At 42.5% G+C, this 16,287-nt stretch overlaps 1 protein-coding gene across 5 annotated transcripts in view; it reads right to left on the reverse strand.

Annotated features, from left to right (window-relative positions):
• LOC137425479 (serine/threonine-protein kinase DCLK1) overlaps positions 1 to 16,287 on the reverse strand; it is a 204,061-nt gene that overhangs the window by 12,570 nt on the left and 175,204 nt on the right. For 3 of the 5 annotated variants that reach the window (XM_068113969.2, XM_068113967.2, XM_068113971.2), the window contains exons 11-18: positions 15,484 to 15,541; positions 14,819 to 14,938; positions 12,492 to 12,638; positions 11,873 to 12,006; positions 9,746 to 9,823; positions 9,556 to 9,655; positions 7,429 to 7,509; positions 2,758 to 2,868 (exon numbers count right to left, since the gene is read on the reverse strand). In XM_068113969.2, coding sequence (XP_067970070.1) covers positions 2,758 to 2,868; positions 7,429 to 7,509; positions 9,556 to 9,655; positions 9,746 to 9,823; positions 11,873 to 12,006; positions 12,492 to 12,638; positions 14,819 to 14,938; positions 15,484 to 15,541 — 829 coding nt within the window. Of the gene's footprint in view, positions 1 to 2,126; positions 2,298 to 2,757; positions 2,869 to 7,428; positions 7,510 to 9,555; positions 9,656 to 9,745; positions 9,824 to 11,872; positions 12,007 to 12,491; positions 12,639 to 14,818; positions 14,939 to 15,483; positions 15,542 to 16,287 lie in introns of those variants that run through there. The other 2 variants (XM_068113970.2, XM_068113968.2) reach the window with 2 other exon arrangements.

Genomic DNA, 16,287 nt, shown 5'->3' on the forward strand with positions numbered 1-16,287 from the left:
ATCAAATCGCCCATGGAATCTTTAGCTCCCTTCACCCCCTTTTTAAGTTCAAATAACAACAACCAGATATATGCGATCAAACAGCGATCGCAAAAGGTACCCCTCTCCCAGTGCCCATGATCCAATGAGGGCCATATTGTTTTTGGACGGACATATGGCCCCGACCATTTACAGCTAGAGTGCAATTTAAGAAATGTGTCCCCATCGACAATCTATCCATAAAACTCAACATTTGATCTTGACCTTTAACCCAGAGGGATATTATGTACATTAAGCATAAATGCTCATTGCTGTATGCTATCGGACAGGACAATTTTGTTCTGATCAGACAAACCCTAGTCGAGTTATGGTAAAGCAATCACACCCATGTCCAAAGGAAGCGGTTCAGTTTGCAATTTTTAATATGAAATGGGCAAAACCTAGAAACGAACGAAACCCTTTAGAATTACCAATCAGAATTACCCTTTATAACTCATTCGTATTACCCTTTAGAACCCATCAGAATTACCCTTTAGAACCCTTTAAAATTACACTTTAGAACCTTTTAGAATTAAACACAGTGGGTTAGTAAGGTGCTTCTTCTTCATTTTTAACGGACGATGGAAGGAAGGACATAGCCAAATATTGAAGCGGCTTCACCATTTGATAATGTTAAATTGTTTACAATTAAGCCATGACCATGGAAAGTAAGTAACGGTCAAAAAATGTCAACCGCGCATACTTTGTATTTCCATTATTGACGCGAAATTTCATTCCAAAAGTCCGAGCCGGTTCTGAGATACAGCTCGGAGATTGGCAGGAATATAAAAGGAGAAAAACTAAATGATGGTTTCGTACTCCTCGGGCTCTAAGACACTGAGATCCTATTAACAATTTAGGGCACTGATACTACTTGTAGAAACAAACCCTATAACAGGTATAAGCCCCCCCCCCCCCCCACCCACTTCCCCACTCACTCGCACTCGTATAGGAGGAAGCCTCAATAAAGAAAACTCCAAAAAACTTTAAAGCCACAGGACCAGACCAAATATACAACTACTCTTGGACACAATAAAATAACTGCAATTTGGAAAAAAGCTATAATAATTCCCATACTGAAACCCAATTCCCATACTGAAACCCAATTCCCATACTGAAACGCAACAAACCTTCAAATAATCCAGCCTCGAACAAACTGATTTTCATCCTTTGTACACTATCCAAGATCTTGGAATGATGGATGAACTATCAATGACAACACTCACATCATCCCCCGAGCCAACACGGTTACTCTCTCCCAAGCACTCTCCCACAACTGTCCTCTCCACACGAACACAAATCATTCGAGAAGGCTTTAATCACAAGCTTCACCCCCTCTGCACATTTATCGCTGCATTAGACATCAAAAAGGCCTTTGATGTGGGACCTCACCATATTGTCATTGACAAAACAATGGCTAACTACACAGTCCAAAATGGCGAGCCAACTTTTTACCTGGGCCCGGTTTCTAGAAGCCCGGATAAGCCTATCCTGTACAATAACTTTATCCACTGGATATCTTCTAGCAACCGGACGCTGGTCGCCAAGTTCAGGTCAAATACTTAGATTCCCGATCAATTACCAGAATTTTCCAAAACGGAGGATCTCAGGGCTCCATAGCCTCCCCTACCCTATTTAATCTGTTTCTTTTCAAGACATTACCACTACCACCAGACAACATTCCTCTCCTACACAGATATCCTCAAACAAGATCACCGAGACGCGTGAGGTACACAGTTTTTCTCGGCATCACATGATCCTTTACATCCATGCATCTATACGTTAAACCACCTCCTCCAACTCAAAGATTCAAAAAGGATTTCACAGCTCACCGCTACTCCCACATAATCAACAACTTCCTCCTCCTCCCCCTAACACTCCCATTCAAAATAAATAACCTAACCGACTCATCAAGACCTCAATCCAATGCGACCTTCAAACAACATCATAAACATCCCTCCTCCATACACACACAGCACACACAAAACTCTTTCTAGAGTTCATCTCTCTAGAGGTACGGTTGACATTGCCGGATACCTTTGTTTCATCAGCTTCACAACCATGGAAGGCCAAGGCGACAGCAGCAACAACAATAATACAGCTTTCGCCAAAAGAATCCTGCTCCCAGAGCACTCTTTATTATGGATCTTATATAAAAATGAAATCATCACTACTATACAACCAATCTAATGCAACTCCCAACAGGCTTCATGTTGTTGCTAACCAGAAATTCCACTATTTGCTGCTCCACTGTCTTTTGCAATCCGAGTTGTCGCCATCTTGAATTTCATCACATGCAGGGAACACGTGATTAAGATTAATGGTTACCAACAAGATACAAACAAATTCTTAAAAAAATTAAAAAATGGATCGATATCTATTACTCTACCGTTTGAAAATAAAATCCACATAAAATGTGAACTTTTCTTTGCATGTTCCAAAATGTGCGCAAATATGTAGCGATTGTAGATTTTTTACGACAGTGATTAATATTTGACACCGCAATGTAAAGTATCTTCTTTTTCAAGATGATTTTTTTACATGTTGCCATCTTGTTGCACCTTTGTTAAAAATAATTGTCGTATCGTTTCAATGCCAGATTCATCACAATCTCTCGTCCACATTGCAAACAGCCTAAACTTCACATTATTTACATTCCCAATGTCCAGCCTGCAAGAGCTATGTGAAAAGTTCCATCCATCAGGAGGTAAATTGTATCAAGCCTGTGGCATAACTTACAGTAATGACAGCAATCCCCGCAGTCGTGACGTGACTTCCCTTGGAGTTGAAATGTTTCTCGATTTTTCCCTTCACCGAGAGCTTCATGTCCTGATCCAGAGCGACATCATCCTATAAATGACAAAACGCGACTTGGTTCAATCCGATTCATTTGAAACCCCAAAAGGCAACGGATAGAAGTCACCGACACTTCAAACAAAGGATATTATCAACAGTGTACCCAACCTTTCCAGCCTGCTCTATCCCCAACTTACTTATCATACGTCTAGGCCGGACTGGTAGGACTACGGTAATCACCGTGGGAAGCACGATGCAACTGTTTCGAGTGTTAGGCTTCATCAGAGCGAAGAAGTGGTGACTTTCTCAAAAAAAGGTTTTTGGGAATTTTAAGGAACGATTTAAAAAAAATGGAGGATGTCCAATCAGCGGACAATTTGGGATGGCAGCTTTGTTACACGAGTACACCCGCAGACACCGGGAGGGGCAGGAAGGGTCAGTCCTCTTTGGGGTATATAGATTACAGTCAATCTATGGGTGGGTCTCAGAACATTGGGTGTGTGTTCATTTACCAAGATTCTTGTGAAGAGATCGCCAAGTGGTTTAAGCATTCGAGCAAGCACTCCATTCAAAACCGTTAAGGAACGGCTGGCTTGGCAAGCGCGAGCTAGCTGCTTGGAAAAGGAGCACAACCCGAGCTTCTCCCTTTCAGTTTTGTATCAAACAGCAGGGGCGAGTTTCAAAAGTTTGCTATGAAAAATGCCACGGTAGCTGCAGAAAGGGCCATGTTATTAACCCAACATTTGTGGGTTATATTGAGTACAGTAGAGATTCGCTCAGTTCTGTAAGTAAATCTTACTTCACGGATGTCGGGATTCCTCCAAATTTCTTCATTTAGTGTTATAAAGAGCATTGGCGACTGTTTAAAAAGCTAAGCATACGTGTTTGTGGTTTATAATATTTTTACTTCCTGTAGAGGTCGTTGCTCACACGGAAACGCCATTATAACTATAAGCTTTTAAACACGTTATCACTGCAGGAAGAACGCCTTGGGGAAGTGGGACATTATTAGTATTAATGTTGTTTTGTAATAATATTAACAATATGTGATTATCATTAATTTTGCTATTAAAAGCGTCTTTGGAAAAACGCCACGATAAATCTTCTTCTTTGGACAAACACCACGATAAAGCTAATTTAACATTGATATACACCTCAACACGCAACGCCATTGATTGCAATGGCGGAGAAATCCCGCTCGGGGGAGAAAACCCCCTTGGGGAGGGGGGGGGGGCAAATGAATGCACTACAACCTTCAATATGTAACCCTTGGTCATCCTGTCAAGTTTGGTTGAGATTGGATAAGTAATGACGGATTGTATTGGCGTCAAAACTTCATCAGACAGACGGACAGACAGACACACAAAATGGCGTATTTTAGTACGATAGTCGGTCCAGAAGAGGTCAAGGTTGATAATTAAAGAGATAGAATGTCATCCAGTGGAAGACCATTGGAATAGAAAGATGGGGGTTCATTTAACAATCCTACGAGAGTGACAGAGTGCAACTCTGAGATTTGCAAGGATTCAGACATGTTCCATTTGTCAAAGCAGAATCGAATCCATTCCAGAGGAACAAAAAGTGATGCATCTGCTGTCTGTCTTTCAGTAGGATGAATTGTATGGAGAATATGATTGCGTGTCATTCACAAAAAGGAAGAGAGGGTTTAAGAGAGCTTTTGAGAGGCTGTTTATGTACATAAGGAATAAGAACAGGCCGAAGACATAGTCTTGGGGGTACTCAAGTCTCCACTGAGAGGTGAGGGCTCCATTGATAGAAACGTGTTGATATGTCCATGTCCAGGGAAACAGTCTTGATTTAGGGCTTCCAGCCACTGCTGAAAAAGCAACAGCTGAGTGATCAGGACAGAATCCAAACTGATGGTCAGAGATGAGTTTGGTTCAAAAGAGGAAACACAACGTTGGCAGCGATGATGTATTCCACAACTTTACTTATAATTGGAAGTAAGCTTACTGATGTGTAGTTGAGGAAATGTATTTTTACACCCTTCTTGTGAAAGTTGAGAGCGATGTTGGTGAACTTCCAGGCAGATGGGTGGTGGACAACGGAGAAGGCTGAAGATATCAGACAAAAGAAAAACTGGAGCAGCAGAGAAGGATTTGAGAACATAGACAACAAAATGCTATCTGAGTCGGTCATCAATGAAGAATCTAGGCAGGACAGCACTTTCTTTACCTTATCTAGTGTGAAAGACAAAATCAGGTAGGCAGTGAGTATGGTAAGTAAGTTGGTGACAGAGCAGGCCAGAAAGGTTTGGCACACGAGATTGGGAGGCAAGCACAGAGTTAAACATTCTGTCTCGTCTCAAGAAGTCGGAAGTGAGGCCATTTGAGATGAACAAGATAGAGGGAGGAGAAGGCCATACATCAGAGGAAGACTTGACAAAATGGCAGAATAACTTTGGGGAAAAAGACATGTCGTGGAGTTCCGCTCTGAGATTAGCAAGATGACATTTTCTGGTTGCCTAAACAGGGACACACACTTGTGAACCTTGCAGAATGAACTATAAATGCCGACAGTCTGGATATCCTTCTTCATTGAGAAAACAAGCTGCTTGACTGGAATCACCTAGCCGCAGGATTCAGTTTATCAGGACTGGAAAGATGGATAGGATAGCCACGGAGGTGATGGGATAAACTCGTACATGAGAGACAAGGCTTTTGCGTTATTATTCCCACGTGGAATAAATATCATTTGCTGGGGAGGTGGTGTCTCAATAAGTACCTGCCAGTTGGCCTGTTTAACAGCCATATTCTGCTGCATTAAGTTCGCTCTTTAACAATAGTTGGAGAGATATGAGCTTTGCTCTTCTTGTGTTTTCAGACCATTTTCTTGTCAGAGGAGAATATAGGAGAAGTGAGATGGAAAGGTAGTCATTATGGAGTTCAATCAAGGGGGTGTAACAGTTGCAGAAATCCAGGTTGGAAAGTTTATAGACTCAGTCAGACACAATGTGTTGCAGAAGGCCTTAGCCGCATGTGGGTGGGGAGGGGAAGAGGGAGAATGGCAGGATATGGCTGTGGGGAGAGGATGGGTAGAAGAGAGGAAGGTGGAAGAGGTGGGTGGAAGATAAGTTGGGGTGGCAGGATATGTGGTAGGAGAGATTATGAAGGGGTTAACAGCCATGTACCCACACTTGCTCCAGACTGGGTTTCTTCTCTGAATCCTAAGTTCAGCCAAAGACAGATATCACGACCAGGGTGGAAGATTGATATAAAGCATGAAAAAGTAGTGCAGTATGATCAGAACAGGACTTGGGTGTGACTTTGTGAGCAAAGCTGGACGGAAAAAGAGGGGTAGGAAAGAAGAATAAGAAGAAGAAGAAGAAGGAGAAGAAGAAGCTGTGTGGGATAAGGCATTGGAAAGGCAATGTGGATGAAATTTTTTACAATATAATTGAAAGGAACTTTTGAGCATAAGAAAAAAGTGCTGCAAGTTAAGAAGGAGTATTAAAGAAAGAATTTTTGAGTATTAAAAGCAGGGATTAAGAAAAATAAGTGGAGAAAAGAGTGGTAATGAAGAATGAGGGATGAATACCATAGGTGTGTGGGGGTTTGTAGAGGGAGGGGGAGAGGGGTTGATTAAAAATAATTAGCATTTTTTGTGAAGTTATGAATGAAAAGAAAATGGAGAAGGAAGCCAATGCCAAGTTTATGGGAAGTAAAGCAAAGGAGAGAAGAAAGATATAGGCAGAAAGAACATGCATGGCTTAAGACATGAGCATATGGTCTAGTCGAGGCCTACACTAATACACACTTGAAATTGATACAATAGGACCAAGCAAGTGTGGACAAGAAGACAAGGGAACAGATTCACGAGAGTAGTAACAGTACATGACAAGTTAGGAAAGTAAATCTGGTGTGGTAAACTTCAGTTTTAGGCAGAATCTCATGAAGGTAGGAAAACCACGTGCCCTCATGAAGAAAACATAACCGGAAGATCAAATAGGAACCTGTCCAGGGTGTCGGAGGCAATCGCAAATCTTTTACAAAAAAAAGACAGCATTGGATATTTAATGCCCAGCAGCTAATGCTAGGAGAGGTGACCACAGGTGAGCATCATTATCCACCTGAGGGATGGCACCATTCACCGATGCAATATCTCACCTGTGAAGCAAAAGTCAAACAGTTTAAAGTGACGTCCAAAATCTAACCAAGACCAGACACATCAAATGAAGACGAAATAATAAAAGTTTCGTTTATCCGCCGTGAATAACGTACAGAAGTGCTGAAGTTTCTGCACATGCCCTTCCTTGGAGCTTCTGAAAGCTTTTCCTGGCGAATAAACTAAACCGTTTTATTATTTTTATAATGTTGTTCCTCCAACACAGACTACTAGTTCTGAGTTGGGATTAGCACGTTACTCCAACTTCAGATAAGAGTCTGCTACATCTGTGCTATCCTTGGAGACAACATGCTGGTGGAGACAGGGTGTAAGACACCTCAGTTCAGGATTGAATACTACAGCTTTTCCCAAGAACTTGACAAGAAACCATTTAGATTTTCTTGAAGCTGTTAAATATTTTCGGTAAAGTAAAAGAGAGTGCAGTAGCTGAGGAAAGGTAAAATAATATTGCAAAAGAAAGGAACTCACAGCCACCCAGGGATGGGCCAGGACCTGCTGGGCTGTGTATCTCTTTTCAACATCCACCTGAAGCATGCAACTGATGAGTTCCTGTAAGCAGGAAAGAGACAAGATCATCATCAATCAATATCAATGCCATACCGACAACATTCATCAAAACTTTTTGAAAAGTCTTAGCTGATGTAGCTGATTTCACGAGCAATAGGTTACAAGGTAAACTAGAACGGCACCCGCGGTGGAGTGCATATCTCCGCAAGGCTGAACCGTTTACAATTTGTATCCCACTGATAGGCCATATATGAACCTGAACCTGAACCAAAATTGAATGGGCTTGTACTTGTCACCTAACCAACTCATCCACCTAGTTTTGCCATGATCCATCGACAACTTTTTGAAATATCGTTGTTTTTCCCCCTATGTCTCAATTATGAAGAATCACTTTTAAAATTCTCATATCCGGATCTGGATCTTCAATAAAATCGAATCAATTCGTCCTTGAGACACACCCAACGGTCCAAATCCGTCCATAACTTTTGGAGATATCTTGCTCACAGACAGACAAACAGACAGACAGATCGACAGACATAGACAAACAGAGGTGAATACATAACCTTCGTCCACCTTTGGAGTCAGAGGGATCTATTCTGCTGCCTACCTTTGGCACATCTAATTTTCACAGAATAATACAACTCATGGGTGATAATAACACCGGAAAATGTGTTGAAGGCAAATTAGCAACATTAGAAACCAAGTTACAAGAACATAGATATTTTTGGCAATAACTATGGAATAAGCTTGTATTCTTACAACCTACAAAAACTGTTCCATAATATTAGTATGTACTCCGACAAAAGATTATGATGTTTAAAAGACGACCAAGTAGTGGGCCTAAATAATTTGTGCTTGGGTATGAAGCAGTGTACAGGAACATGCTCGGATGCTGGAGACCCTTCGTTCCTCCGATCGATGTCGGAATCCCATTGGCATATGGAATGCGATAGACCGTCCCAAATGTCATTGGGGACACAGATCCGAGGATGGTCTGCGGTATACAATGGCCAGTCCATACGTATCGACGCAATGTGGTTTCTGTCCTTTGCACCAAATTTTAAAGTCAAAAAATTCTCCAAGAACTTGCAAATACACCGCAAGGAGTAATACTACAAACATGGTGGGATGGAAACATGCTTAATGAGAACTGTGATGCAAGTTTAAAAAAAACCCTATTTGCAACATGACAAGCTGAGTTTCTAGCACCATTTTAAACCATCAACTTGCATTTCCACACTGCAAGGCATATCGGGTACTCCCATCGTTTCCTGTTTATTTACTGTTGTATTCTACACTGAGGACTTTGATACATTTTTTATTACCTGCACCACGGAATGTGGACGGAAGTTGCGCTTCCACCCTTGTATCTGGTTTTTTTTGTCTGTCCGCGAGCAAGATATCTCAAAGAGTTTTAGCTCTCACACGAGCCTCGATTTTATATACAAAAATAAATAAATAAATAAAAAGTTGGAGTGATTCAGACGAAATTTGGTGGACAGGTTGGGTGTGCAACAAGGACGAATTTATTACATTTTGAGAAGATCCAGATCCAGATGCTAGATTTTTTAAGTGATTCTTCACTATTGAGAGAAAGGGCCAAAAACGATATGTAGCACGATATCTCAAAAAGTTGTGGACGGATTCAGATGAAACCTGGTGGACAGGTTGGCTAGGTGACAAAAACAAGCGGATTAAATTTTGGTTGAGGTCTGGATGCACATCCAGCCTGTCGGTGAGATACACCTTAACTGTTAAACCTGGTGTTGACTTAATGGTTAAGCTGTCTGCCTTAAAATCTTAGGGTCTTGAGTTTGAGCCCCTGTCGTGCCTTTGAAATGACAACAGGTAAGTTGACTCAGGCTGTCATCTCTTCGAGGTCGGTAAAACGAATACCAGCTTACTGGTAACAGGGACATAGTCGCGCTTCCAGGAAATGATGCAACCAGCAGCCACAGGTTGTATACAAAATGTAATCTGTTCAGCCTGGTGGAGGTTGGCATTCTAGAGAGTGTCGTTCTGATTTATACTGTATATATTTATATATATATATATATATATATGTATATATAAAACCTGAAGTCATGCCTTAGCTGAGCTGGAAATATTATCCCAATATGCTGATGGGAAGTCCACCTGCCCCACAAGGATCTGGTCAAACAAGGCCTCTTGGTCGTTGCTCTCTCTGCTGGCAGTACAAGGATAGGATATCATTACCATAATAGCTTGTACATCTCAAGGCAAAAATGTGTATTTGGTGTAGCTGTGAAATACTGACATGCGGAAGGGTGGAAATCCACAGAGCAAAATATAGGCAATCACTCCAGCTGCCCACACATCCACTTTCAGACCATATCTGTGGAAACATAAAGGAAGGAAATGCAGACAAAAAATTTTTGTAAACAAAATCTAACTCATGGAAGAGAGGTGACAGATGAAATAAAGGCAATGCAATAACAGCAGGGTAACGGCACAAAAGGCAGATGTACAAGAAAATAAGAGAGGAGAGGGAAGGAAGCATAGTTACGTGGTCGACAGAAGAGTGATTGGAGTGGAGAGAGGGGGTTAATGGGGTAAATAAAGATCAGTCACATAAAAGGATGATTTGATGTGGTGGCGTACAGCCAACTTGATGTCCTGGAGTGGAGAGTGGGATTCAACCGACTCACAAAATCTGACCGCACAAGTGCAGAAAAAGGGACAAAACAGTGGATGTTAAAGGTCTAGCTGCGTTCTAAGCCTGGTGTTGCCCTCACGGTTAAGATGGCTGGCTTAAGAGCTTAGGGACTTGAATTTGAGCCCATGTCGTGCCGTTAAATAACACCAGGTAGAGGTTGCGTTGACTCAGCCCGTCATCCTTCCAAGGTAGGCAAAATAAGTACGAGCTTACTGGGACCGGGTGGACTTGCATCAGCGGCACAGCTGCACTCCCAGCAATGATTCAACCAGCAGCCGCAGGCTGCATACAAAATAATGAAAAACCTGCATTCTGGGGTTTTCTCAGAAAGTAGTTACTTGTCGTTGTGGTTTGGATGCAGTACGTGGCTGTGGGTTAGAAACGATTCTCACTGGGGTGCGACAGTGCTGCTAATACAGTGCCCCCTGCAGGTTAAACCAGAAATTTGAAATTTGGCCAAGGTGTCAGCGATAGATCGCCTAATCTTTCTTGAAGGACACCATAGGAGTATTACTGTCTAGAATATAATGCTGGCACGACGGGACACCTAGTTTAACGGCCATCCGTGGGACGGCACACACATTGATGAATTAACCTGCCTGCGAAACATCAGGATGACAGTTTATAGCGAGGCCAAGATTTGAAGCCAAGCTAGGCAGCTCAGAGGTGAGTGTGCAAATCTCTAGGCTATCCTATCAGACCAGATGAAGTACTGGAATTTTGTGGGCGTCCTGCAGAGACTTTGGAAAGATGAAGTTGGTGAAAGAGAGGGAGCAAGACCGGAAGAGACGCGGTAAAAAAAAGAAAAGAAAAAAAAGAAACAGAGGCCACCAACCTGTCTGTGATGGGAATGTGGCAACCCGAGTGTTTCTTCTTCTTTGTAGGGGATGCAAATTATATTGGGAACATTGGCTTCCACAACACCGAGGAGAAACAGGGGGAACAATGCAGGGGCACTAGCCCATTGGCCGGGGAAGAGCAGTACCCCAAAGAGCTATGGATAAAGGCTTTGCAGGCCGTAAGAAGTTAAAATTTCTCAGGAAAAGACTTGACATAATGAAGGATGTCCGGTCTATGGCTGTTTTTGAGACTTTGATGTATGGTCTTTCCAGGAGAGGTTGTGACTAATGGTGAGGCAGAGGAGTTCAAGAGACAGTACGTCTTTCATAGCTTGATCATGGAAACTAATCAGGGGGTTGATTATATGATCTTCCCAAGGAGACAGGTTGATAATGTGAGATTTAATTAGACCGTTTGACATGTTTCAGGAGTCAAACCTGCATCTGATCCTTTCAAAGTCAGCAGAGAGGAAAGCAGCTGCTGCTTGCCTATCGGTGGGATGCTGTCTCGTCTAGCTTGCGGCGTCATCTGTAAAGAGGAAAATAAAGATTCCAGAGGATCGGGGAGGTCATGAATGCCTATAAGGAACAGGACTCGGCCCATGACGCTGTCTTCGGGCACTTCGTAATCTTTGAGAGAGATGAAAGGATTGCGGTGAGAGCTACACACTGATAACGTGAGTGGAGAAAGCCATTCTATTGTATTTTGCACAGTTGTGAAGTGAGTAGCACATAGTACAACCTGCTACTGGGATCATCAAAATAAGGTAATTATGTTACGTCGCATGGTGCTTGCGCATTTCAGCCTCTATGTGTCAGACCACACACATCGACAAAATATTCCTTCATGATGGAAATCTCCATTTTCGAAAATGCGAGTAACCCATACCCATTCTCTGAGATGATCTCAGGAGCCACATATGTTGGAGTTCCACACACAGTGTACAGTGGGCCTTCCACCACAGTCGCCAGTCCAAAGTCCCCTAACTTCAAGGACTTGCTGCAATCCTCGTACTCACAGACCTGGTGACATGGGCAGTATGGCACATGCTATATGGCATTGACGATTCACTCAGTATAGAAAAAATAAATCCGACAGATAAACAAACGCTATTCACACTTGTAAATTCTCACGATAAAATCCATCCAGACCTTTTTGATCATCCATTGCATCGAACAAAATTTCAATTTATTGGTGATATCAACTAGGATTTCTAGTTTCTAGTTGCCAGCATCTATTTTGAAATCTACAGTTCATGCATGTTGTGGCAACATGGCAAAATTAGCACAACCCATGGGATATTGGATTGGAGCACGGCTGTCTCCATCCGATCCGAGCGATCCTCAAAGTCTACATCATACACATACATTTATGATTAACGGTTTTATCCTCTGCTTTCTTCCAACAAACAAATGATTCAAACTTAGAGAGAATGTCAATATTAGAGATCAGTATTTCCCCACACCTAAGACGACCTATGATCTGTACTCCAGTCCAGTGACCTCACCAGCAGATTCTCAGGCTTGATGTCTCGGTGAACAATGCGGAAACCGTGCAAGTAGCTGATGGCACTAGCAAGGTTGTGCAGCATTCCGCTGGCATCACGCTCCGTGTACTTGGTAGAGGAAGTGATGGCGTCAAAAAGGTCGCCACCCTGGGAAAAGAGAATGAAAGTCTAAATATAGAACAAAATCAAAACATAGAACCACGTGGTTTTTTTACCTCTCCTCTCCGTTTTTTACCTTTTACCACCTCCCTCCTCCCCCCAAGCCCTCTCCCTCCCACAGATCTCCCGATGTCCCTATTCTCTACTGTTGTGCTTGTGTGCTTCCCTCTCTCTTCCCATCTTATCTCCCACCTCTGGAACAAACTCCCTCACTCTCTTCAATCCCATTCCTCCCTCCAGGTCTTTAAAACAGCTGTTCACCACCATCTCTTATCTTCCCCCATCCAAAACCTTGATCTTTTCTACCTCCGTTAATTCACCCCAGATCCACTTTTTTGAAATACCGACTTCTCTCCTGGAAATCCTCGTCGTGTCCATGTGTTTTATATCTCTCCTACCCCCCCCCCCACACCCCCATCTTCCCATGCCTCCTCCCCCCAAGCCCTCCCTTCCACAGATCTCCCGATGTCCCTGCTCTCAAATGCTGTACTTGTGTGCTTCCCTCTCTCTCCCCATCTTGTCTCCCGCTCCTTTTATCTTGTTTTATGTGTCAGTTTGTCTTTTTTGTGATCAATGTTAGCTCTTACATGAGCCTCGACCTTGTATACAAAAAAAAAGAAAAAAAAGAAGACCAGTCCTGTAATGGTGAGAGCGGGAGAGCATCCACTCCGAGTCTAGGAGATCAGCGGTTCAAACCCCAGCTGAGTCATACCAAACACTAAAAAAGAAAAGAAATTAGTACGTGCTGCTTCCTTCCTTGAAAAGGATAGAGCACGTCCAATCCCCATTGGTTGGCATCCATGGATCCTCCTGAGGAAAGCGGTGTTATTGGTGCTGGTACCCAGACTACCCTGGAAAGTGACGGCACTTCCCCTAAGGCAGTGTTAATTATTTGTCTCATCAGTATGTCCATTAGTGTAGCAGCATAGCAAACCTGTTGTGCATTTTGTGATACAAGCACCAAATTTGGCACAAATGTACATTAATATGTTGCGAACATTTTCAGATATTGGGCCACTTGAAATTCCGTAATTTTTTTTTTCAAATTTTTTCAAATTTCGTAATTTCAAATTTTTCGGGTGACACCGTCACAATTTCGGTCTTCGAGGCCGGCCGATATAGTGGGGCGGCTTAGCCCAAATATTCAAAAGAATTGTGCATTTTGTGATACAAGCACCAAATTTGGCACAAATGTACATTAATATGTTGCGAACATTGTGTGGTCAGCAATGAAGACGAGAGTCTGAATTACATGTATGCAAAAGACCTTGTGAACCAGTGAAGCAAATACACGGGTAAGCATGAATTAAATCTAGGGCATGATATAATTTCCATGATGTTTACCTCTACACTCAATGATGGAAGGAGGTAATGTTTTGATCCCAGCTTGTCTGTATGTCTGTTTGTCTGTTAGTCCACAAAATTCCAGACAAAGCTTGTAGTAGTAGTAGTTGTAGTGGTAGTGGTGATAACAGAAATTGTTATATAGAACTGAACTTATATTATTATTATATGCAGAAAATAACTTCATTTCTATATGCCCTGCAGTGGACAGGTTAATTGGTTTATGCACTGAAGGGGTCACCCTGGTGTGCACTACTGTGTTCTGCCTCACTGAGTTGTTCAGGTATGATGTACTCAGCACAAGCTTCCGGTCGGCCCGGAGGTGGGGGTGCGGGGCCTGTCACGGAACGTCAAAACAAACGGCCTGCCGGGGCCGCCCAAAAGTCGGGCGTGAGGGGCGCGTCCACTAATGGAACGCCTCTCGCTTCCCAGATCGAGGGCCACGTGGTCAGGAGAACCTCGTCCCTTCCGGTCACACTTTGCCTATCGGCCGGCCTCGAAGACCGAAATTGTGACGGTGTCACCCGAAAAATTTGAAATTACGAAATTTGAAAAAATTTGAAAAAAAAAATTACGGAATTTCAAGTGGCCCAATATCTGAAAATGTTCGCAACATATTAATGTACATTTGTGCCAAATTTGGTGCTTGTATCACAAAATGCACAATTCTTTTGAATATTTGGGCTAAGCCGCCCCACTACATGTAGGTGGCAGCTCCATTACAAGCCTTAGACCTTGTATTAAAAAAGGCTTTTGGGGGACCGAGCACTTGTGCAATTCAATTCAAGCAACAATGTAACATGGTGTTTGTGTTCAAGTCTCACCCGGACAAGCTCCATGACCAGATAGAGTTCTCCTGGTGTGTCGAGCTCTTCGAGAAGCAGCACGATATTAGGATGCTTTACTCTACGCAAGATGGACACCTCATTTTCAATCATGTGCTCCTGGTCACGGAGGATCAAGAAGATTGGAACAAACAGGAATAGGAAAAAAAAAGAAGTGAAAAATGATCAAGGAGTGTGCTCAAAAATCTGCCAATATTTTATACAATTCATGCAGTCGTAAATGTTTGTACACCCTTGGGCCACACTGGTCAATAGCCCAATCAATGACTTGTTCTTACTTTGTGGAGTACATGCAGCTTTTATCTGAGAAAGATTAAAGGCCAACATAATACATCAATCCAAGAGTGAGAATATCCAATACTGTGCAACGATGTTCCAAAAAGGATTCTAAGCGCATATGCAACTGACCTTGACACAAAGGTCATTAGTTCATTGGGTGTCGAGCCAGAACGGCCTCAAAGCAACTACACCATCACATTGCCATAAATATATGAAAACAACAATCAAATTTATCACACAAATTTATTTTAATTGGCACATTCTTTAAATAAATGAAATTGGAAAGACACAAGGATCTTTAGAGTCGATCATCTTGTAGCTCAGCTCTTTAAAATGAGAATTATGGAGAATTGCATTGAAATTACCTTGCCCTTGCATTTAGCTTTATCAATGATCTTCAGTGCATATTCTTGGCTGGATGACCTGCAATAAAAACAAAGATAAAAGTTTGAACGTTATGTTAGTCTGAGAAACGTTAATCATCGAATGCCATCTGTCCTACATCCTCACAAAAAAGTCCAAGAACAATAAAGTACATGCAAATGGTACTCCATCCATTACTAGGCCTGGCCAGCCATTCTTTTGCATACAGAGTTGAAGCTCATGGAAGAGATAGAACACCAAATGGATCAGGATACACCAGAACAAAAGGAACAGCAGAGGGAGGAAATAGCAACAGCAGAGTTGAAGGACAACATAGAGGGTGACTTGGACAAATAATGGGTGTGGGGAGGACAAGATGGATACAGAAGGAAACTCTCAAGAAGGAAAAACTGAAAATTTGCAAGGAAGTGAGCTTGTGGGTGGGTTAATGGGAGTAATAAGATCATGGGTTTACATGGGGGTTGATTTGAGAGAGTGTTGAAAAACTGTCTTGAAGAATAAGAGGGAGGAATGAGATTGAAGAGAATGTAGAAGTTGGTTCCACAGGCAGAGGAAAAAAAAGAGGAACAAATGAGTGGAGGTGAGCAGGGATCCTGGATTTAGAAAGTTTAACCAGAAGGGGGTTGATGATGGACCACGTGCACCCTGCAGAAACATGGGGTGGGGAGGGGACCAATGCATGGAAAGACCAGAGGGTGCAAGACCAGAAAGGAGGCGGTAGAAGATAGAGACCACCGACCTGTCTGGGATAGGAAAGTGATAAGCCCATAGACTCAGATTTATCA

This window comes from Myxine glutinosa, chromosome 4 (assembly GCF_964187855.1).
Source record: "Myxine glutinosa chromosome 4, kmMyxGlut1.1, whole genome shotgun sequence".
Taxonomy (NCBI): domain Eukaryota; kingdom Metazoa; phylum Chordata; class Myxini; order Myxiniformes; family Myxinidae; genus Myxine; species Myxine glutinosa.